Here is a 23,500-nt window from a genome sequence, read left to right as displayed (position 1 = left end):
TCTCCAGGAGCCTGGAACCCTGCAGTTAAGATTTTTTGGCAGTTTTATTGAATTCTCCCATTTGCTTCAAGTGGCTCCTCTGTATAAGGAGAGGTACATTTATACTGCTGGAGAATTTGTAGCAGCTGCAGTAAACTAGTGATTTTGGAGCCCCAGCTCTCTTACTGGGCCATCTATGTCTCTCAAATGAGCACAGTTCACATGCCCAGTGCCCTCTGCTTCAGGCCTTCTTTCTGACATGGCTCCAGATATCTATTTCAGTGGGTCAGGGTTCTTGGGCTCTATTCAAGGCTCTGCCCTGTCTCACTCTGTAACTAGAAGGGAATCATTTATCTTCTTTGTGGCTCAGTTCTGTGTCTATAAAATGATCTGAGAACAGCTTTAGCATACGAGTTTGTTTAATGAAGAAGTAGCATCCAGGTGAGTTGCAGATAGGCTGTAGATATTCCTTGTTTACTGGCACACTAAGTGCTTTTGAAATTACCTGGGGTGCTACCCCACTTTTGAAGAGTTGGCTTTGTGGCCTGGGCACAAGTATAAAGCTGCTGTGGGGAGGTAGCTGAGAAGCATCTAGCTCTTCTGTGTCCAGCCCTGGGATAGGATCCCAGGATTCCTGAGTCCTGGGTCAGCCCTTTCACTGGTACACTGTTTTCTTCTCCAAATTAGTCATGCCCACTCCTTCTCTAGGCTCACAAAGCCCGGAGGGAGTCTGCATTTTCCTTCTTCCAGCATCCTGGTATAATCAGTCCTCTATGTTTCCTTCAGTGCTCTCTATATCTTAGTCCTCTTGGAGGTTCCAGACACCCAAAAATGGGTAGGAGATGAGTCTGTAGTTTCGCCTTTCCCACCCAGTACCCAGCGTCCTAGAGAGAAAACACAGATGAGGCCACCTGCTCTAATGGATCAAACAAAGGACATGCTTTGCATGCACACATTGGATCACCAGTGTGGGGTTCTGCTTTAGTGAGGCATAACTGAGCCCTCAGCATCTCAGCTGTAGATGATGGTTCCATACAATGGGATTGATGCATCTCTGTCTTTCCAGGAGTGATGCTATTTGTGTAATGCTGGTAGAGTACAGTGAAAGTACAAAGTGCTGCATAGAAGATCAGCATTAGGAAATTAGCAGAATCCTGGAAGATGTGCAAGTACTTGGTTTAGGGCAAAGCTCTGGCATGAGAATTGTTTTCAGAGCCTGACATACCGTAGTTAGTAGATCCCAAAGGCCCAAATCTTGTCCATGGACGTATAGGTAGATGCTCACAGAGCTCACTTGACTTCAAGGAGGCTGTGCTTATGCCTCCAGAGGCTAAGCTGACTCTGACAATTGTGGAATGTGGCAAAAGTGAAGCCTTGGAAGGAATGAACAGCATAGCAGGTAGCCATCCACTTCATCCCTTTGTGCTCAGGCAGTTTGATATAGATACAGTGAACTGATCTGGCCATAGATGTCACGGTGCGGTTCCCACTGATACTGATAGGCCCTGTGCACAAAGGAGTTTGGAGGGGTCTATTTTTTACATGCGAGGTGATGAAAGCTGGTGGCAGCAAGATCCACGTCTGCACACACTCAGCAATATCAAGGCCTGAGACAACAGGCAATCCCACTAGATGCTCCAGCCTTACTAAGTGTGATAGAATTGCCTGAGCGGAGCTAGAGCCCCTTTGTTAGCAGCCCTTTCTTTCAGCTCTAGCTGTATGCCATGCACACACCAGTTACTGAATCCTACTTTTCCTTCCTCATGACCTCACTTAAACTGTGGGCTTGGACTCTGCCATCATGTGAGTGTGAAGCTGCAGTAATGTCACTGATATGGAGGAGGTTATAGCAGGGCAAAACCTCTGTAAGCAGGAGTCCAGTCAGTTGCCTGAATCGGGCATCAGCTGAGAGCAGAAGTCGAGCTTCCGTCCTGCAGGAAATGTATCCTGCTAAGACAAGTACCCCTTTTGCCAAGCTGAATGTTTCAACATCATTAAATAACAGTCCTGCTGTCAGTCTGCTCCAGACATCAGCCCCACAAAGAGACACTGGCAAAAGTCACATCTCAAATCTGGAGGATTTCCTAGGCTGGCAATGTGGAGCGGAGCAGAAAGAATATGGCTTTGTCTGCCTAATGTCTAATTGACCCTGCAAAGCTCAGAATGGAGAGAAAATCACAATGTAAGTATTTAAACCAGGAAAGTGACTGAACATGACATGCCAGCTATATAAATAGGATCGTCATGCTGCACCAATGAGATGCCATTATTATAAAGTGACTTCTATTTTCCTACCAAAGAGAGATTCTGAGAATAGCTTTGCCTTGTGCACCTCGGCTGCACTGGATAGGCAAACTCGTAAAAGCTGAGATTAAATTTCAGTGCTGTTGATTCTTAAAGACTCCATCTACTCCTGGGAAGCATCACACAGGGCACATTGTTCTATACTGTGGGAGAATTTAAAGCAAACCACAGACCTTAGTTTTTGGTATCTTGGATGCCACTTTGCACATTTTGAATCCTTCCCATATAAGAATTGAGGGGACAGGGCAAAATCTTTTAAGTTTTAATTCTGTGTCAATATTATGCTGTACAGTGGAAGAGTCTCACTGTTATCTACCTATCTGTTTTGGGATTACCGTGGTTTCCATCACCGTAGTGTTGGAGCTCTTGATAGACATTTAGACTGTCACCTTTGCATTTCCCTAACTCATGTCTCTACTGAGTTCTAGCCCACATTCCTCATTCACAGCTGAGCATCTGGTATCTTGCAGAAAGATTCAAAAATCAGTCCTGGAGGCACCTCATATACCTGTTGTTGATTAGTTTGTCCTCCTCTAATTAATTGCTGCTTGGCCAATTATTCTGTATGTCTTATGCTCTCTTAATCTTTGTACCTAAGCCAAGCCCTCCGTCCTCCATTTACTCTTGATGCTCTTCTCTGTGTCTGTTCTGCTTTATCAATATCTCCCTGCATGATATTACCTTTTCAGTGCTATCAGTTTGGCAGTTTGTTTTGAGGACCTGCCTGGGGGGATAATTGGAACATGTCTCCTTTTGGGTAATTAGCTCTTTGACCTTCTCGGAACACCATTGCCGAGGGGAGAAAATGTTTCTGATGGGCTTTGTTTGCATAAATCCCCTGTCTGTGATGGGCTTTGTTTGCATAAATTTCCCTTGTTACAGTACAGTAATTCAGTAGGTTACATGTGTGTGTGTGTGAAACAGGAGTGTGAAACTACACTTCTTGTAGTTTTCCCAGAGATTTTTGGTTCAGTTTTCTGGAGTATTTTCTAGGTTTTGTACAGTTTTTCTTTCCATCAGTTGTCTGTGAACACTTGTGTATATGGTGGTAGTGTGGAGTTCCTAGTAATGATTTGACATAGCAGCACTATAAATCTGCTTGGTAAATTCAGATTTATTATATGTGACAGGCACGAAAGGGAGGTAAAGCTACAAAAATGATGGTTTAAAAACAGAAACTTGGTGCAGTTTCTGGATCAGTCTGAGGATTGCTTGTCTTCTATTGGTAATTTCCCTAGATCAGCAGCTTGGTGAAATAGGATCTAGTTATTGGGTTCTGTGCCTCAGTTTCTCAAGCTGTAAAATTGCCTGTCATCCAAGAAAAGGAAGGGAGCTGTGAGGCTGAATTAATCATTGTTTATAAAGATTTCATACTAATAAGTGCTGTGCAAATTCCTTCTCTTACTTCATTCAAGGCACGTAGGTGCTAGGGCCCCAGCACTGCTATCTTGAATGAAAGGCCCCAGAGAAGTGCAAAGTATGAGACTTGTCAAGTGCACACCTGGCTTATATCAGTCCAGCTAAAGATTGCGGTACTAACAAGTGGGCTGGAATAAAATACAGTGCAGAGCATTTATAGTTTACTCTTGTACCAGACTAAATGATCTTAAATGAGATAAAAATATTCCACTGGTGAGTACATAGATCAAATACACCTGTTACCTTCTCATCCCCTTCCCTTTCGGGAGAGGTCTTGAAAGGATACAGTAAATAGCCCTTGTAAATTGTCCCTAGTGGATGAGCATGCTGCAGTGAGTGTCAGAGCGAGGACCAGCTGGCAGTTCAACACCAATAGCTTGCCTGCAACTGTGTCATTCTTCTTTCCTTACAGCAACTCCAAGCATTTGCTCTGGCATTTCCTACTCGGTTACCCAGTGTTGGACAAAGGCAGCTGCACAGCGGATTCCTACTATTGCTGGGGGGTGGTATCAGGCCAGTCAGTGTGGCATGTGGCCACCAGGTTAATCTTTTGTCCTGCTCTGTTTCCTGCCATCTATAAATAGGAACAGTGTGCACATGTCTAGTACCACTCATTCCAAAGGATCACCATAGCATCAGAATAGGTAGGCATGAATCCAGATGTGGGGTGTCTAGGTAAACCTCATCTTTTTCTTTTTCCTTTCCTTTCCTTTCCTTTGCACAGAGGTTTGTTTATTTTGGGAAGGCTGTAGCTTTGCTTTGTTTTACCTGGGAGGCCACCCCATTTTGGTCATTTTTACCACCTGTGGAAGGGGATTCCCTACTGGTGGATCAGTCATATAAAATATTTTCCATCACCCTTGCCAAGGGGACTTTCGTTGTTACTGTGTGTCACAGCTGTTGTGAATGAACTTGGGTGTCCAGGGTGCCCTGGTCTCTGAGAGGGAGCCTGGCCTCAGTTTTGAAAATCAGCAGCAATCCTGTAAGCTTGATGTAGTACTTTACCTGTAGCCATTGAATTAATATGAATGGATTGCTGTTATTGACCCACAAGGGTTGGTAGATTGAGTTTCTAAGTCCTATGCTAATTGGAGTTTCTTTACTGTATGTTTTGCTGGCAGGCACCATACTTGGTGTTGATTTACACAGCCAAGGCTGTCTATCAGGAAAGGGTGCAGTGTGCTGGCCCAAGCAGGCATTTATTTTTTCTTTCCTGCTGTTATAGCACTTTGGATAGACAGTGCCAACAAGAAATCTTAGAGGAGCCTACATCTGTTTACTGAAGAGACCAAGAGTGATGGTACAATGTCTGTCGGCTCTTCTGCGTGTTTTCCCTCTCCCCATTACAATTAGCCAGCTGCCCTCAGCCCAGTGGCTGCTCTTGCATTGTGTTCATTGAGGAGTGGGGTTTGCCTTTGCAAGTCAAGTATTCTGTGTGTATTGGTGGTATTTTCTGTATCCATCTCCTCAGTACTTGGGAAGCTGATGAGCCCAGAAAAGGATGGGAAGGGGTGAGAAGGCAAGGCAGCCTTCTGTGGAACTTGGTGGGTTTCTAGTGCTGGAGGAATAGTTGCGCACAACCCAGGAACTGCACAGGAGGGAAGTGCAGAGCCTTCTCAGTTCATGGCCCCTTACTGATGCTGGGATTTTGGAAGTAGGCTGGTAACTTCTTAGTAAGTGACAGTGCCTAGTGCTTCAGCAAAATGAGGCTGGCTGTTTGTCCAATGGTCCACTTTTGACCACTGGTTGAAATTAAGGGTTATGAGCTGCACTGCTGGGTTCCACTCCTACCTTTGCAACTGTCTCTCTGTGTGACCTTGAGCAAGTCTCCTAACCCCTTTCTGCCTCAAGGCTCCCCCCATATAACAATGATTAAAACACTTTCCCCACCCCAGGGGTTTGAGGTATAATTAAAGTGTCTGTTAGCATGTTGACAACCTCCAGTTTAAAGGTACTGCCTAAGTACGAAGTCTCATTGTTTCCAAGCATTGAGATGATTCATTCCAAGGCTTCTTTCCAAGTGTGAAGAGTTTACTTCCATCAATTTTATCCATCCCATTCATAATTTTAAAATAGACTCACATTGTTTATTGTAGTAGTAGGAGGAGGGTTTGTTTATTTGGATGTCACCATGATGGATAACAAATTCATACAAATTCCCTGGGCATCAAAAAGGTGCCAGCAAGTGAATAAAGGGAATAATATGCCAAGATACAATCGCAGCAGATACAATTCACTGCACATCAAGATGATTTTAGGGGTAACTGCTCTTTTGCATCCAGACAGATGACATGGAAGGATCTATATTAATCTACAAGACTGACAGGAGGCTGGATTCCTTATGCCTCTGTTCAGAAAGGGTTTGTAAATTATATCCTGTTAAGACCATCAGGTGCATCTACTCTCAGGGTATGAGTACATATTTCTGTCTGAGAGTGCTTCCAAGCCTGCCCTGTATTTCAGATGTGCTGACCATCTAAATTAAAAAAACCTTTAGTTCATCTCCTCCAAAAAACATCTTAGTCAACAACTAGAAGCCCTCGTGAGCATCAGGGTCTGAGGTCCAGCTTATTACTACTTACCTGCACATGACAATATATAGCACATGAAGTCCACCAGCATCTGACTTTTGATCTTCCTGTGCCCTACTTCCTGTCTCTCTTGTCCATAATAAGCCAAGCACAGAAGGGGAGATAAGTAGTGGGCTGATTTGTTTCCTAGAAGGGCTGAAGCACCGCACTTCTAACAATCCGCCTGCCCACTATTTGTCACTCCTTTGTTTGAAATGCAGCTGCAGCAAAGTAATGTAGAAGGAGAGGTTCAGTTTATATCATGGCAGTCATTCTCCCTTATCTCAGGTTATTATTCCTCTTATTTAAGGGTAGAAATTAGTGGAGTTACTCTAGCAGGGAATTTAGGTCTCTGCTTCCTTTTGGGACTTGCCTGCATGGCTCTGAGCAAGTTATGGGCACTGAGAGAAGGTCTGTTTTGAGGAGTTACCCTATAAAAATGGTACTTTCTGGTCACTGGGGATATAGGACTCAGTTTAGTTGTCTTCGGTTACTAACTTTCATGTTTTATTCCAACTGGCTGTGCAGAGCCAGCATTGCTGGGGTAGGAGAAGGAGAAGGATTCTGATCCTCCCTGTGCAAGTGTAACAGAATTGTTTGCACCTTTTCAACCCGTGCCACCTAAGGTGGGAAGCAGTGGCATAGTGGTAATGGAGGCACAAATCTGAAGGCCATGCAGTTGCATAGGTAAAGTTCCTGATAGAGCCGCAAGAGATGTGAGGCAAAAGACCCCAGAGCCAGTACTGGCATGGACTGGGGCCTTGCTGTGCTTTCCGGTGTTGAACAGCTGGCCAGTGGCATCAAGGAATGGCCTGTGGCAGAAATGGCCTTTGGAGCAGGGCACAAGAACGTTGCATCACAGACTGAATGTGTCACAGCCCAGGCGTTTTGTTTGCGGAGTCTGTCACCAGCTTGGCCCCAGTCACCTTAAAAGCGCATGAATGCCAGTCAGATACCTGTACTTGTTGTCACACCTGTCTGTTACTGGTCGATTGCTGGGGCTCGCTAGGTTCCTTTTGTTGTGTCTCCTGTCAAAGCAATGCCTAACGCTACTGTCACCTTCTGCATCAGCCCAGGCTGCTCCTTTTCCTCCCTCCGCTTCCCTGCCTCAGTGTGCCTGATCCCCTGTCAAGTGAAGTTTGTTTATTCAAGGATTAAGTGGGTTCTGCGGACCAAAAGCCCTGACTTTTGCCGGCTGTCTGTTTGGAGACAGTCCTCCTGGTGGCAAAGAACTAAATATATGCACCAGCCCACCCAGATCATTCCCCAGTGCCCCTCGACCTCGAGGCCTCCCAGTTTCGTGTTGGGCACTTCTGCGTCAGAAACCATGGTCCCAGAATCCAGGTGGGGGATACTTCCCAGCTAACAGATTTGTCTCCTTTCCTTTGTAATCTGGATCACCAGTTTTATGACTTAACTGCCTTGCAAGCTCTAGAAGCTAAATCCCTGGGCCCTGTACACCCAGCACAGTGTAACCCCTTACCACCACATTGCCTGACTACACGTTGGTGGCCAGCCTGATGGGATATATGCTGTAATATGGCAAATAATGGTGTGAGATGGTATGACATGTCAATCAGTCAGTGGGGGCACATTGTACTTAAACAGCCTAGGTCTGTTAATTGGAGGTAGGGTCTGAGAAAGGGGCAGGTACTCCAATCGGATGGCCTTGACAAAACCACACCTGGGTGCATGTGCGCTATGGAAAGCTGCTATCAGCCTAGCCTTGCCTCCTCAGCTTGGAATGGCAGTTGTGTTTTCTCAAGCCATAATCTGGGAGTTTTGTCTAGATTTTTTTTCCCCTTAATAAACAGCTGGTGCCCTATTTTTGGTGAAATTGCTTCCCTGTGTCATTACTTCTCTCGTTATTTTCTCTTGACTTTGCCCATTACAGACAGGGCTGAGCTTCATGTCTGCCGCCAGCAGTAGATAGCTGAGGAGTGAATGGGCTGTGAGTTGCTTTCCCCTTTGGCCATGCTGCTGGGTGGGAGGTTGTGCTACAAGCTGCCCTCTCTCTGCTGCCTCAGGCTGGGCCTGATTTAAGACTGCTCCTTCCTTGTAGGAGATTCCAGCAGTCAACAGTGGAGTGAAACGGTCAATATTTCAGGAAGAAGAGCAAGCAGTGCTAATAATTCATATTCATTGGCCCTAGCGTGAGCTGAACTTGGTGCTATATAGCATGGCAGTGGCTCTCTAGTAGCCTGGGCCACTTTGGGGTCAACCAGGAACCAGCCTGTTTCTCAGCATAAGGTGAATCTCTTCTATCCTCTGTTCATCTTCAACATCAAGAGATTTCAAGAGCAGGTTCGACAGACACGTGGCTGGAAGGGTTCCGTTAAGAACGACTCTGTCTTGAGCAGGGGCTGGACTAGATGACCTCATGAGGTCCCGTCCAGCCCTACTTTCCTATGATCCTCTGAACATCTCTCAATGCCCCCATTGTGATGTTAGCTACAGCACTTTTTCAGCACTGATGGCAATTAAGCTGGTAAACCTTAACTAGGGAAGTTGGATGGCCCATAAGGCTTACATGGACCTTTCACCTTTTTCAATTGATTTTGTGCCATGACTGGGGATTCTGTTGAGGTATTCCCCAACAAGCTTGTTGAGCTTGGTTTCCTCTTCCCCTGGGGCCTCAGAAAGCGTTGTGCCCCTCTGGGTGATGTGGTTAGCCAAGAGGTGATTGTGGGTTAAATAACCAGGGATAGGGTTCAGCACCTCCTGGCACAACCAGCAATCCCCTTGAACAACATGCCCTGGCTTCTCTTTGCTCCACGGATCTGCTGCTCTAGTAGATCCCCACTATAGTTCTGAATCTGCACTGCTGAAACAAGTACAAGGTCCCTCATGGCTGGCTGCCAAGAGCCAGTTTAAAATGACTTGCTGCCCAGAGCTTAGGCATGAAGATTTGATTAAAATACCACTGGGGGAGCTTCTTAAACACCTGCCCTTCATCTGTGACCACTAAACTCACTCAGGCAGTGTATTCCAGAGAGCAGCCCCTCACAGAGACGGTGGCAGTCAACCCCTTGTTCCTCTCTGGGCAATTACTCCCTTGCACATTAAATACAGCACGGCTGTAGGATATTAAATAAAAAGCAAAGCTGCAGCCGCTCCTGCATGGAGGGATTTGGGTTAAGATTGCTCTGATTGAAGAGCCATAAACCAGGTTCCAGACAATAAATGTGTAAGTAATGAGTGATGGCCAGCCAGGGAGGTCAAAACACATCAATTTTCGTGGGGCGGCTCAAGCTCATTATTGAGGCTCTGCAAATTGCTGGTGAGAGAGCGACAGAATGACAAAGGGCAACAAATGTCAGACTTTGGAGAGCACAGGCCTCTCCTCTCATCCCAGCACAGTGGTGTCTCTCAGAGAAGGTGCAGCACTACCCCTCTGCCAAAGTTCTTCGTTACCAGGGGACTTCTCCCTCCTCTCCGGCAGCTTTCCCCCTGGTTAATAGGAGTAGCATTCCGATGGAGTGATGCTGTGCAGTGCTTCTGACAGGGGCAAGAGGCTTTGCTGTATTCTTCTCTGGTCCCTCTTGCAGAGGTCACAAAAACCAAGTGCTCTTTTCCTTTGGATGTGCCTGGCTTTGCAAAGCTGAACTGCAGAATGCTGGCATCAGCTGTCACAACCCAGGTCTGTCAGCATGGCGCTTGTTTGTGCTGGGATCCCTCAACGCAACAGCATTTGCAATTGAAATTGATGGAGCAGAGGTGGCTTGCATTCTCCTCTTTCAGGGAAGCTCATGGTGATGGTAGCTGTGCCCTCTGTCTGCTCTCATCTCATCCCTGCTCAAAGCTTAAACTAGCAATGGAAAGCTGCCTTATAATTATAATGTGTTTTATAATGTGGACTGGTGATTAGACTAAGGCATTGCAAGTTGGGTGTCATAGGCTAGAGACAGACATTCAGAAGCCTGAGCCTGAATTGATTCAATCTTTGCAGGTTAGTCTAACCTGGCTAGGCTAAATCAGTTTTGTAACCAGACAGACATCCCAGAAATGCAGGCACATGCAGTGCAGTGGCTCAGGTTAGAAGCCAGGGGGCACTAGAGCAGCCCTCCCTTCCCTTCCACAGGGCTGAGCTGAGGGGGGCTTGGCCAGGCCCACAGGAGGCTGTGATTAGGGAGGAGTTCCCCCCCACTCCAGTACAGCCCAGCAGAGAATGTTTACCACCCCTAACTCGGTGTTTATCACCCCATTAAGAAAACAGAGGGACATTACCAGCTACCTGTTGATTCTGCCTTTGTCCCGTGTGCCACAGCACAGGCGTAGTCAGCATGTGGTCTGCTAGCTAATACTGAGAGGAGTCTGTGAGGGAAGGGGGGATCCTGCTTAACAGAGAGTGGGGAGGGGAGGAGTAGGTGGAGGCTTCTGTGCCTGCAACTTTCTGCAGAAGCTTCAGCCAGGGAGCAGAAGGTAGGGGCCAACCATGCTGTGGAGCAGGGAGCCCCGCCCAGCCCAGGAAGCATGCTGGGATGCTGGGGGAGTCCGATTTAATTTAAACCAGCAAGAGGTCTGACACAGACATTGCATAAACTGGTTTGAGCCAAATCAGTTAAGTCTGATGCTACATTCAACCAGGTTTATCTCAGACCAGTTTCAGCCATTCTGAAACTGGCTTATGTGCACTGAGCATCGGTTCTGTTACAGGTTTAAACCAGTTTCTGAACATTTAAACCAGTTTATGTATAAAGTCTCTCCATAACTATACAGATCAGTGTGGGTCAAAGGTTCAGTGGTTCCTTGCACAGTGCTTTGAACTCCTCAGGGAAGACTTTTAGTATTTCTGAGAGTTAGTCCAGTAATGCCTGTGCAACTGTTGCTGATAGGTTGACCTGCATTTAGTGGTAAATACTTGAAGTAAATCGTTGAAGGGAACTTTGGCCAGTTGGTAATCCAAAAGTGCAGGATAATTAACATTTCCCAGCAGGTTTCTTTCTTTCTTGCTTTTTTTTTAAGGTTATGGACAAGCAGTTGTATGTTTGGCTCAAGGGGTTTCATGGTGTAAGTTCTCCTTAGTGCATGGAGTAACTGTTAATGTTTGCACGCACACATACTTGATACTAATAGCGCAAGTCAGCATGCTGCACCTTTTAAAGCTTTGCAGACATTAATAGCTGTCATCTTCTCCTGCAAGGTGGGTAGGCAGTATTATTCCAAGTGAACAGATGAAGCAATTATGAGACAGAGGTTATGAAATTTGCCAAAGGCCATGCAGCAAAATGATGAGAGAACCGTGAACAAAACTTGGCTCCCAGCTCTGTACTTGGTTCAAGTACTGCATGTAAAAAGGAACGCAAAGTTCATTAACAAGAGAAGCACCTGTACCAAAACTCTGGATCCTAACACAAGACCCAAATTGTGATTTTGGTTCCCAGATTGGACTGAAAAATTGAAATTTGGATCCTGACTTTCCTGTTGTTTAGGATGTTGGCTTTGGGGGTTCAGTCCAGAAAAGAGACTCAGTGCGTGAACTCTGATACTGATCTGAAATTTGACACTGAATTCTTGCTTGTACCAGTTGTCACATTTAACATAAACTGTTTAGTGCAAATGGAGATCAAGCAGTTTTAGTAAGTAGTGAGACAAGAGGATTAATGTCTTTTGGGCACAGTTTCCCTTCCGCATTTATTTAGCAAAAAGAGAAAAGAGTGCTAAACTCAGCTCATGCTCCTTTAGGTGGGTTGAGCAAGTACCTTTAATATCCAACCTAGAAGCACTGGGAAAAGTTAAAGGAGCCTATGGGCAAAGAAGCTGATGGCTGTGACATATCTTTCTAGCTCAGTGAGTAAGTTCTTTGTTTTTTGTGCGCCCTGCAGAGGGAAGCAAACTGGGTGGTTCTTTCCTCTGCAGCTTGCCTTCTATCAGCCCCAGATGATTTCCTACCCCTGAGCTCCCATTCACATGCAGACATTTGGCTTGCTCTCACCCTTCCCAGGCAACTGGTTTTGAGAACCGTAGATGTAGCTTTCTCAATTGTGTGGTTTGGGACCACTGAGCTTTGCTTCCCTCCCTCATGGTGACTATTTGGGACTTCTAAAGGCGGGTTGCCCCAGTCAAATGGAAGCTGACGTGTAGGCATTAAAGCCAGCATGAATTGTGAGGACTCTTAAGCAAGTTCAAGAAGTGATGTAGGCTCCTGAAAGCTGTAAAGGTTTTGTGCATTTCCTTTTTTAGGTGACATTTCAGCTTCTCTTTCTTTCTCTTTCCTGTGTGGCGAGCGGCTGCATTTGTCTTTTGGGAATCAGGATTGTGAGAGACCACCCCAGCACCTGCATCTGAGGGCCACCACATCGGGCTCAGTCTCTTGAAGAGACAAAGCTTGCTTAATGACATTATACTTTTTAAATTCATGAGGATAACAAAGTGCCCTTCTGCCCACAGGCATGTGTCTGCAGGGATCTGATTAAGGAGGGGAAATTGGCTTTACTAACACAGTTCACTGGATTTCTCCTGATTGACAACAGCACAGGCGTGATGGGGACTCGCAGAGACCTAGTGAATGAACAAAAAGGCCTGGTGCACAGTGAAAATATGCTAACAAGGGAACGAGTCCCACGGGCACTTAGGATTTTGTGTAACTTTATGCTGTGAAAGTCCCATAGAGTTTTCTTGAATTTACTGCTGTATGCAAAGTGCATATGTGGTCAAAGGATTTGGTATTCAATTGGTATTCAAACGGACTGTGACCTTATTTGTGATCCATTTATATGGGCTGCATTAATCCTTAGCATGCATAGAGTACTATCTTCAAGAATAATCTCAGTCTTGCTGAGAGGGAAATGCTCTTACCTCTGATCTGTAGGTGGCAAAATGGACACAAGTTGGACTTTCAAAACTCCTTTCTCCCACAGAGGCAGTGGGGTAACTAAGGTGGGGCAACTGCCTCGGGTGCCGACTTGGGGGTGGGGGGCAGTGAAAAAAAATGGCTACCCCAGGCAGCTGCACGATCGCATCAGAAACTAGAGGTTGTTGCTGCCCCTGTGCCCTGGCTGCCTGGCTGTATTGCTGTGCCTCTGCATGGAGATATCGAAGTGCAGTAGCCAGATGTTCAAAATGCTCAGTTCCTGTTGTTGTCTCCATTCCTACTGTACACTTGGCTTCTACAAACTATAGGGCTTGTGAGTGGATCACAAAGCTTGTGGCATAGTCAAGGTCAACCTTAACAGCTGAGTTGGTTATTTAAGGCTTATTTAGCTCAGCCTCCTTACTAAAATTGAAAATCCAGGCGAAGTGCATGGAGTGGATTCTGATCCAGTGTTACTGTCTCTTACTGGAAATAATTTGTAGAGTGAAACTTGTAGGGTTGTCCTAAAGCACAGATTTGCTCTTCCAGGGACAGCAGCGCTGTTGGGAAGGCAGTGTCTGTTCCTGTCCCAGCAGAGACGAATGTTCTGTCCTCAGAGGACTGTCTTTTGAGGCCACCACATCAGCTAGCAACTCCCATTACTGAAGATGCAGTCTCACTTGTTTTTCCACTGTAAGGAAAAAGAATATATATTTCCTGGCTTACAAGTCATAGCCCAGGATTTTCTTTTTTTATTTGTAGCAGGTTGGCAAGGGATGTTTAGCTTCAGAACCAGCTAAGCAACTGTGCCAGGACCTAGGAAGTTGTGTGCCAGTTGTACAAGAGGTTTGAAGGGCTCAGTTGTATGGGATATTTAGAGTTGGTGTTCAGGTTCTTCTGGTACAGCCAGCCCTACAGTAGGGAGTAGCCCACATGGGTGCTCTCCAGAAATTTCTGCTTCTTATCCACTGATGCCTTCTCTCTCTATACCATGGCTGCACAGTCCCCTCTGTCCCACAGCTTGACCTGTGGCTGGAATGGTGCAGGCAGTAAGGTGCACAGTTGACAGGCTGGAGGTCACAAGTTTGAGTCCATAGTAGAAGTGCTCATGACATGGCCCTGTCAGATTCTAATGAATCTGCAAATTCTGCTGAATACCTTGTCACACAAGGACATGTAAAGGAAGGAAGGATAACCTGACTTGAGTTTTTGCCTTCTTGTTACTTTTATTTCTGTTGATCTCATTATTTTGATCAGGGGATTTGGAGTGTGTTGCTAGAAGCTAGAAAGAATGCTGTAGCTCTCACTATGAGATATGGTTTCTGTTGTCCTTTTGGACTTAGAGCTGAGCTAGTATCAGGCAAAAAGAAACAGACATCTCTTCATAGCTACGTTTCCCTCTCCCAGATTAGAAAGAAGAATCTACAATTAATTAACTGCACCTGCAATTGTTGCAGTTGTTTCTTGCTGTAAAATGAAGCTTTCTTGTGCCCTCCTGCCTTGCCACTCTTGTTACCTCCTTTCCTGCAAACAGCAGGCCTATTGTTGAAACCTCCGATTCTTCATATATCATTCCCCGTAATGAAAATAATTAACTGTGAATCACGGAGGTCTCATCATTTTTGTTAGGAGGTTAAAATCCCCGATACACTTTAATAAATTTTGCAACGAACACATTATAGAAAGTAATTAAAAGCCTTAACCATCTTTCTGCTGCTTTTTTCCCCCCTCTCCCTGTGAAAGCGGGATTTAATTGAGGCCAGCTGAAAGTTAGTTGAAATAAATTGTGGATGATAAAGTGGAGGTTTTAATTTAATTCAGGGAAAATAGCGGTCATTGCCCATGTGTTTGCTTCATAAAGAGCGGGTGCGGGGGGAAGAACTCATCTGTATAGTGTGATTTAGTGGGTGAGAAAACAACATTTATGAAAATGACAGGCCCTGGTTCTCACAGGGTTGGCTAGTTGCTGGGTGCAGACTTGTGTAGCTAGTGAAGTCAGTGTTGCTACCCCCCTTGACACACCTGTTGAGCATGCTTTTCACCTGTATTTCTCAACACGCTTCAGAAACATGAGTCATCTCAACCTCTTGCAGAGATGCGTATATTACAGATGAGACAGCTGAGGCACAGGGAGACTGACTTGACTTGTCCAAGGTTCCCAGACTGTTTTCAGGACTTGTGCTATGTGTTTTACAGAAGTCTGTGCAGTCCACAAAGGCATGTGCTTGAGCAGACCCTCACCCTGGCCGAGATCCCGTTGGTTTCCATGCGGATTCTACAGGGGTAGGAAGGGCCTTTCATATTAATCACGAGGAGTTAGGGTGGCTCTTTCCCTTGGGGTGTCCTGTAGAACCACATGCGATTCTGGGGCCTGTGTGCTAGAAAGAGAGATATTAGCCATGTCTAGACTGGAAACATGTGGTCAGTATAGCTTTACCATTACACTGGCTCAGCAATGCACTCTGATATGTAGCTGATCCCAGCACGGCTGTACCGATGTAGTAACACCATTTCCTGTCAACAAAAGTCATTATACTGGTGAAAGGTGCAATCTTGCTGGTATAAGCATATCCATACTGGGGGATGTAGCCAGCCTAGCTGTGTCAGGGAGCATACTTCTTCTTTCATTGTCCTATCAACATTACTATGCTGGAAGAAGCCTCTGGGAGAATCCACTCTGGATTTTTCCTCCTTCCTCCCAGAGAACTTGCCTGCTCCCTATGTTCCCTGTGTAATATATGCTGCTACTTTGGCAGTGGCACTGGCCCAGCCCCTGATTAGAGCACGAGGCACACTAGCAAAAGTTTGCTTACAGTGCAAGCAAAAGGAAGGAAATGGAAATTTTCCAAAGTTTATATTGCTTTCAAGCCAGAATAGAAATTTGTGGGACCAACAATGGCACTTCTCTGGCCCCAGGCCTTTCTGTCTGCTGAATTTCAAAAAAGCAGCTGCCTTTGAAAGTCATTGAAGTTACTACATAAAAGTCACAAGCATCCTCTCAGAATGGGAAGTATTAAATGACTGAAATGCCAGGTCCCCTTTGAATATTACAGCAGTACAGTACAGTTGCATCTTACCCAGGGGTTATGTTCCAAAGACAGCGGGTATAGTTGAAATCGCTGAGCAGGGCCCGACAACACGGGCACGGCACCGCACAGCTTGTGTACAGTGCAACAGCTGTGCCTTCTGCATGCACTCCTCGCCCCTCTTGTCCTCCGCCACCTTGTCCCGCCAGGGCAGCCAGCTGAGCGTGAGCCCCCCAGCCCCCCCACCATACTGGCGCGTGCAGGCAGTACCACGCGGTGCCATGCCCCGGCCGGCACCCGGCAGCCAGCCCCAGCAGCCAAGCGGGTATAGTTGAAATTGCGTAAGTTAAATACACGTAAGATGCCACTGTACTATTAAGAATCATGACCCCATCCAGGAACCAACTGTGTTAGTATGCATCCGAACAGAACCTAAGACTGTTCCTGCCCCAAATTGCTTACACTCTCAATAAGCAACAAGAGGAGGAGGAAACAAATCTGGAGAATGGAAAGTCCCAGTTTACAAAGGTGTTTCAGTGCCTGACTCACCACTGAGTTTCATAAGGATTTGCCCAGATCAGATATCAGGTTAGTGGTAGTCAGGAAAATGATCCAGGACTCCTGACTGCCAATTTTTTACATTAATTCTACAGTCCTGTAACTTCTAATTGGAGACTGTGCTGGATGTGCGCATATAGACTGAAAAAAATGTAGTAAAATGCAAAGCTGGCGGAATAGTGGTATACTTCACGTATGAGTCCAGGCCCTGGGTCTAGCTCCTTGCTAAGGAGGCAGATGTTTCAAGAGGTTTGTAACATATTTGGAGAGCTGCTGGCTAAGTGGGACATTTTTGGTGAATCCCAGAATAGTTCCAGATTTGACATGATTTATTTTTATCTGCAAATTTGCCTTTCATTATTCTCCTGTCTTAAAATAAATTTCTGTCCTCAAATGTGGGAGCAGAAGGAACATCATGTAGTTTAGCCAACCAGCCATAAACAGCAAAGACACTGTTCTTAAACATTCCACACTGAAAACTTTCCAAATTATTTGGCAGATGCTTGCAAATGAATGTAAGAAGCTGTAGGTTTGGGTTATGAGCAAAAAATGGCAGAAAGATCAAGTCCAATTCTTCCTGAAGTCCTTGGGAATATTCCTCCTGTTAACAAGACAAATACATGTACAATTTATAATTTAGGGATGAAACACGTTTGGGAAAACTTTGTGAAATAGTCAGAATCGACCCATGTGTCCATGCCTGAGTCTGTATCTTACTTCATGTTTCAGTTTTCTGTCTCACAGCCAAGGTATTTCTAGTTGGTTTAACTTTTTAGGTTCTATGCTTGTCTTTGGGTGTCAGGAGACAACAGGATATCTGCATGTGAAATAGGTAGGTATTTGTGTCTGTCATCTGGGTTGATTTTCTTTAGCTAGACCAGGAGAAACAGCAGTTTTATCTGCAAGTAAATTGCAGGTGCCTTTGGCTGCCTAGGGGATATGTGAGATTGTGTAGCTGATGCTCCACCAGAGACATCCCAAATGTCGAGATGTGCGTATTGATTCTCATTGTCTTTAGGTTGGGGAAAAAGCTAAAGTTTTGGAATATGCGTCATTGTTGCCAAGTTGTAATCTTGGTTGCCATAGAGAGGGGAAAAAAATGATACCTTTTGGATTAGAAGGAGCTAAGAAGGAGCTAGAGTAGCTTACTATCAATATATATTTAAGGCATATTTAATATCTATACATCTGACCATGCCCCCATTTCTTAAGAAATATTATTGGTAGCAGATATTTCAACCCACTCCAGGGAAGTGTATGGAAAATAACCATTGTACAGGAAGTAGCATGTAAATGTAACCTTCAGAAACAGCACATAATTAAAATACATTTCAGCCTGATATATTAAATTGACTAGGAAATCAAACAAAGGTCCTCACTGCCTATATGAATAATACCGAAAGTATATTTAGTGAGGGATTGGTTGACATACAGAAAAAAACCCAGTGGGAACAGAGCTAGGGTCTGCCTTACTGCCCTCAATGATCAATCGAGTGGTTTGGGCTTATGTCTGTAATGGATAGCTATTTTGGCCTTGGAGAATCATTACTGATTACCATTTTGTGCATGTGGGGGCTCAGAAACTGCACATCATTCAAGACCTGCCTCTGGAAATGAGCCATTAGAGTAGTCCCCACTAGAGTAGGGTGAGCAATACACAGACTTCTTTTCAAAGACTGGGCAGTCAAAAGAAAATTTAAATCTGTACCTAGGATTGTGGGGGTCTTTCTAAAATACAAGCATTACATCAACTTAGTTAATTAGGCTGGATGCAGGAATGGACAAATGCTTAAGTCCTCTGTTATGCATTGATGTCATGGAAGGCTTTCCATTGACTGCATGGATAATAAATCAGTCCCAGATGTGTATTTAGTGTATCTGGCAGTCACTGTATCAGTGCATGATATGCTGCCAGTGAATGTGTTGATTTGCTTGGCAATGGCTCATCTATCCTGGCTCCATCACTCAGGGAAGAGCAGTTAGCACTGGCTAACTTTGATTTGTTCCATCAGGCCTGGGGCTTATTACCTTTTCCCTTCCTTTTTCTCTCAGAAGGGGACTACAAGAGAAGCTCTTTTTATGTTTAATGTTCTCCTTAAACAGTAGCTACCTTTGCAGCTAAGAGGCTGACACTTGGCTCTTTGTTAAGATATACAGCCAGAGGATGTGTGATGTCTTATTAATAAATTATGCAGTTGCCATTTAAGCTTCATTTTCTCTTCCTTATTTGGAAACCATTAACTATCTCTAAGATGTGCATTCCCTGCTAGCCACAGTCTGTGTGTGCGGGTTCTAGTGTATTACAGAAGAGTAATGAATGCAGGCACACACACCTGCACACACACAAATAAGGTATGTAGGTCAAAGTAAATAAGGTCCCACAGGGGTCTGTCCTGGGTCTGGTGTTGTTCAATGTGTTCATTAACAATTTGGATGCTGGCATGGAAAACTTCTTGAGCAAGTTTGCAGATGACATGAAACTGGAAAGGATTGTGAATAGGGGTGCACCAAAAGAGATTTTTTAGGCTGATCCAGATGGCTGATTTTAAACGAGCCATATCAGCCGATACCAATCTGATTGCTGATGTGCAGCCTGGCAGCATGGACAGCAGCATCCAGCTGGTAAGTCTGTTGTGCAGGAAGGAGCATGGGGTGGGGGGCAGATCGAGGCCCCTGCGGTGAGGGAGGGAATGGGGCTGGCACTGGGGCAGGGGCAGGGGCAGGTGCTGCACAGCCAGAGCAGGGCAGGGGACAGAGCTGTGGTTTGTCCAGGGTTTGTGGAGAGGGGGTGGCTCCCACCGCTGCATGCACCCCGGGAGGACATAGGAGGCGTGTGCCCCCGGATCTGTGCGTGGGGCGAGGGCAGGCAGCTGTTGTGGGTGGGGATGGTGCTGAGCTCTTCCCAGTGTGGGGGCACATCAGGAGGAATAATCAAAAAACACAAATATAAAATGGGTGACACTTGGCTGGATGGCAGCACTATGGAAGAGGACTTGGGAGTCTTGGTAAATCAGACTCAACACGAGTCTGCAATGTGTGATGCAGCTGCACAAAAGGCAAAGGCAATTTTGAGATGCATCAAAAGGAGCATTAGTTGCAAGACACGGGAGGTGATAGTGCCTCTACTTGGCACTAGTTAGGCCTCATCTTGAGTACTGCATGTACTTCTGGGCTCCACATTTTTAAAAGGATGTGGAAAAAGGTAGAGAGACCCCAGAGGTGGGAAACAAAAATAAAGAGCTTGGAAAGCAAGTCATATGAGGAGAGACTGAAGGAGCTAGTCATGCTCAGGTTATGGATACGGTGCTTAAGAGGGGACATGATAGCAGTCTTCAAACATCTGAAGGGATACCATCAAGAAAAGGGGAGCACCTTTTTGCTCTTGCTGCAGACAGGAGGATGAGGAACAATGGTCTGAAGTTGCAAAGTAATGTTTAGATTGGATAGCCAGAAAAAAAAAACAACTTCTTTACTTTGAGAATAGCAAGACCGTGAAACAGACTGGTAGGCAAGATCAGTGGAGGTTCTCAGAAAGAGGCTGGACAGCCGCTGGTCAGGAATGTTGCTATGACCAAGTTCTGCTGTAGGTATTTCCCATGCTTCTGGGCCTTACTGGTTGCATCTATCCCCCCCGCTCCCCCCACCCCTCTGTTACATCTATCAAGGTGCATTTAAGCTTCCTTCAGAGGCACTGGGTGTTGGCTACAGCCAAGGCTGGAGATTTTGACCAGAATGTGCCAATACTCCTGCTGGGACCAAAGGTGGAGGTTTATGGCTAAAAGAGTCTTGCTCCTCTATTCAAGGTCAGACCAATCACCATATTTGAGGTCAGAAAGGAATTTTAACCCCTGACCAGATTGGTATAGACTGTGGGGTTTTTTTTCTGTTACTGTAGTGGTGATGCGGCCCTCTACTTAGGATCTCTTGAGCATATGTTGACAACATTTCATAGTAGCAGGATGCCGGCTGCCATGGTTGCCCTGCTTTACCAGTAGCAGGGTAGGGTGTTGGGTCTGTGTTGCATCAGGATTGATGGTAGTCTTATGCAAGTTTAGATTATGGTTGTATCATATAGGGTGGCTGGGATAAGAATGATCCTGCCTCAGGCAGGGATTGGACTAGATGACCTCTGGAGGTTCCTTCCAGCCCTAGCTGGTCCCCACAGATTCCCCGTCGTGACTTAGGAAACTCAATAAAACACAGGTATGGTATCTCTGAGGAGAAAACAGTAAGTCACTAGAATGCAAGATCCTTGTCATGGCAGGCAATACCCATTTGTTCTGTAATACAGTGCATCCTTTCATCCCAACCCCTCAGTTTTCCTGTTGTCTGGGTTAGAGTCATGGTCCTGAAATGGGCATGGCCTTTCATTTTGAGCCAGCAACTTACTTTGATCTGGTTTTGGCCAAGTCCCCAGTATTCAGTCCTGCCCAGGGCAGGGGGTCGGAATCAATGATCTAATAGGTCCTTTCCGACCCTAACATCTATGAAACTGTGAAAAATGTGCCTTTTGAGACTGATTGCTCTGCAGCCTGTGAGCTGAGATCCAGTATGCGAGATGCATTGTAGCCAGTTGTTAGTCTTATGTATGTAAGGTCCCCTGAGAGCCCACTGTGCTGGGCAGTGCCCCAAACTAAAACTCATTGGTGAGGAGCTTATGATTCAAGTTGAAAAGCTAACTCCCTAGAGAGGCTGGCACTGCAGAGGGCTCTGGAAAAGCAAAAGTTAAGCTAGATTTGTAGCTAAAAAGTAGATGATGGAAGGGGAAGGAAGATTTTCTTCAGGAAAATTCCTTTCCCATAAAAATCCAGCTTTGAGACAAAACCATTTAGAATACCATAGCACAAGAGTTGGTGTAGGATAATGCCCTAAGCCTGAGTGACAGGGTTATTATGCTGGCAAGCAGCTTCTTAGAGGCAGCTACAGTGTCTGCACCTGTTGGTTTCAAAGTAGAGGAGAAGCATATTGTTAGTCACCGCTGTTGCTGTTGTTTGAGGTTTCCTGACAGTATTGCACTTCCCTACTTAAGTAAGTGGAGATCTTCATGCTGGGAGTGTGCAGTGAGAACCTGGATCTTTTTCCTTCCTTCTTTCCCAGCCTTACTGAGTTCTGTGTGGCTTCTGCGAAGCCATGACATGTTCATGTCACCCTGATATTGGCTGGTCAGAGTCCCCTGGTACGTATCGCTTCTGATGTCACTCCTACCTGCACACTTCCCTGTTAGTGTCTCCTGAGTCCTGTACCTGGCTGGTTGTGGCCATGGAAATATCCTCTGGTATGCTGCACGGCTGATGAAGGAATGTGAAAACTCTTCAGCTTCAGCCCCCCTCCCCTTCCTGGAGGTAATGCCTCAAGTTCCCATATAACACCCCTGCTCAAGTGAAGTGAAAGGAGCCTCTCTTATTCATAGTGCCTGGGGATAAGGCCCCAGGCTCTTTGAGAAACAATGGTAAGGAAAACCATCTGGTGCTCAAAATGGCCTAGTCCCAGGTTTTATAGTTAGGGGGTTGAGAAAAGGAGTCCATTCAGGATGCATCTTGTCCAGCCACATCAATTAGTGTGTGTTAAGCTCCCATAGCCCAGTTCCCAGGGGTAGAGATGGGGTTACCTTGATCTCCGCCCCCACCCTGCATCTTAAAACCAGAGGGAGACATCTTCTTAGCTATTTCCTTGGTTATTGAAATTGACTGAGTTAACATCGATGACCTGGGAAAGCCAAGCAATAAGCCTTGTTATTTCTCTTTCTCCAGCATAGATCCAACCGGAGGAGGGGGGCCAGAGGCTTCTCCTTCTATTTCTAACACGTGGGCACAGTGTCCTCAAAGCATACTCAATTCCATTTTAATTCAGATGTGGTTTAGATAAGGCTGGAGCTGTTATCAATAAAAAAAACTGTACATTATCTGTGACCCACTGACCTTGAGTAAATTCCATATGAGCCCTACTCTGCTCTTCCATATCTACCATGAAAAAAAGAAATCGAAATGACCTCCATGCCGCTTTCCAGTTGGCTGCTGTTCTGGTGACAGGCTGCACTTGAGATACAGGAAAGGAACTTTGTGTGCCTGTAGCCAGAGCCTGGCACTAGGAGCAATGGGTCTCTCTCTAAATCGGTGCTTTAATCTAGATGCAAGGAGGTTGCTTAAGTTGAATGGGAATTTTTTCGTACTAGAAATTTCTCTTACTCTCTTTCTCTTTGCAGTGAGAGCAACCCTTTTCCTGGCCTCAGTGAAGGTTCTTATTGGGTATTATTCATGCTATTCGCAAAGTAATTAAGAATTACAGGAGCACCCAGATTCTTTGCAGGGTTCAGTTCCTGCCTACCCATGGAAAGATGACGGTTTGTGAATTAACTGGGGGTACGTCTAACCATGGCAAACAGCTGCTCAGGATCCCTGAAGAGCTTCAGCTGTTTGCTGTGGCTTTTATTTCCAGGAACACTCATTCTGCCACTAGCTGCCTGGGGCTGATGGTGAACTGCAGCTGAGTGGAGAAGCAATGCTCTTTCAAGTAAAAGCCCCAATAAACAGCTATATGGCTTATCTTTCACTTGGCAACCTACTGAAAATCAAGTGGGTTGTGAACCACCCAGGTGTGGAAAATCTGTGTGGTACTGTATTTGTATCTCTAGATGCCCCAACCAAAATCAGGGTCCCCTTATACTGTGCAAGCATCCAGTCAGTGGTAGTCCCTGTCCTTAAGAATTGACCCTTAAAATGGATAGAAGTGTGAAAGGATGGGACCACCTGAGACCTCGAGAGATGGACTAAGTACCCTGAGTTCACTGTGGGAGACCACCAGCTGAGTCTCTGGCTAGTGCCTTAGCCATGGTACCAATCCTTCCTCATTGC

General features: G+C 45.6%; 1 protein-coding gene across 1 annotated transcript in view; it reads left to right on the top strand.

Annotated features, from left to right (window-relative positions):
* The window catches only part of KSR2 (kinase suppressor of ras 2), a 291,041-nt gene that overhangs the window by 147,806 nt on the left and 119,735 nt on the right, over window positions 1-23,500 (top strand). Inside the window, exon 7 of the mRNA XM_090063955.1 lies at window positions 20,796-20,852. Coding sequence (XP_089920081.1) covers window positions 20,796-20,852 — 57 coding nt within the window. The remainder of the gene's footprint in view (window positions 1-20,795; window positions 20,853-23,500) is intronic.

The sequence above is a fragment of the Crocodylus siamensis genome, chromosome 9, assembly GCF_052110815.1.
Source record: "Crocodylus siamensis isolate JL-2025a chromosome 9, ASM5211081v1, whole genome shotgun sequence".
Lineage (NCBI taxonomy): Eukaryota > Metazoa > Chordata > Crocodylia > Crocodylidae > Crocodylus > Crocodylus siamensis.
This window is presented reverse-complemented; position numbering and strand designations above follow the sequence as displayed.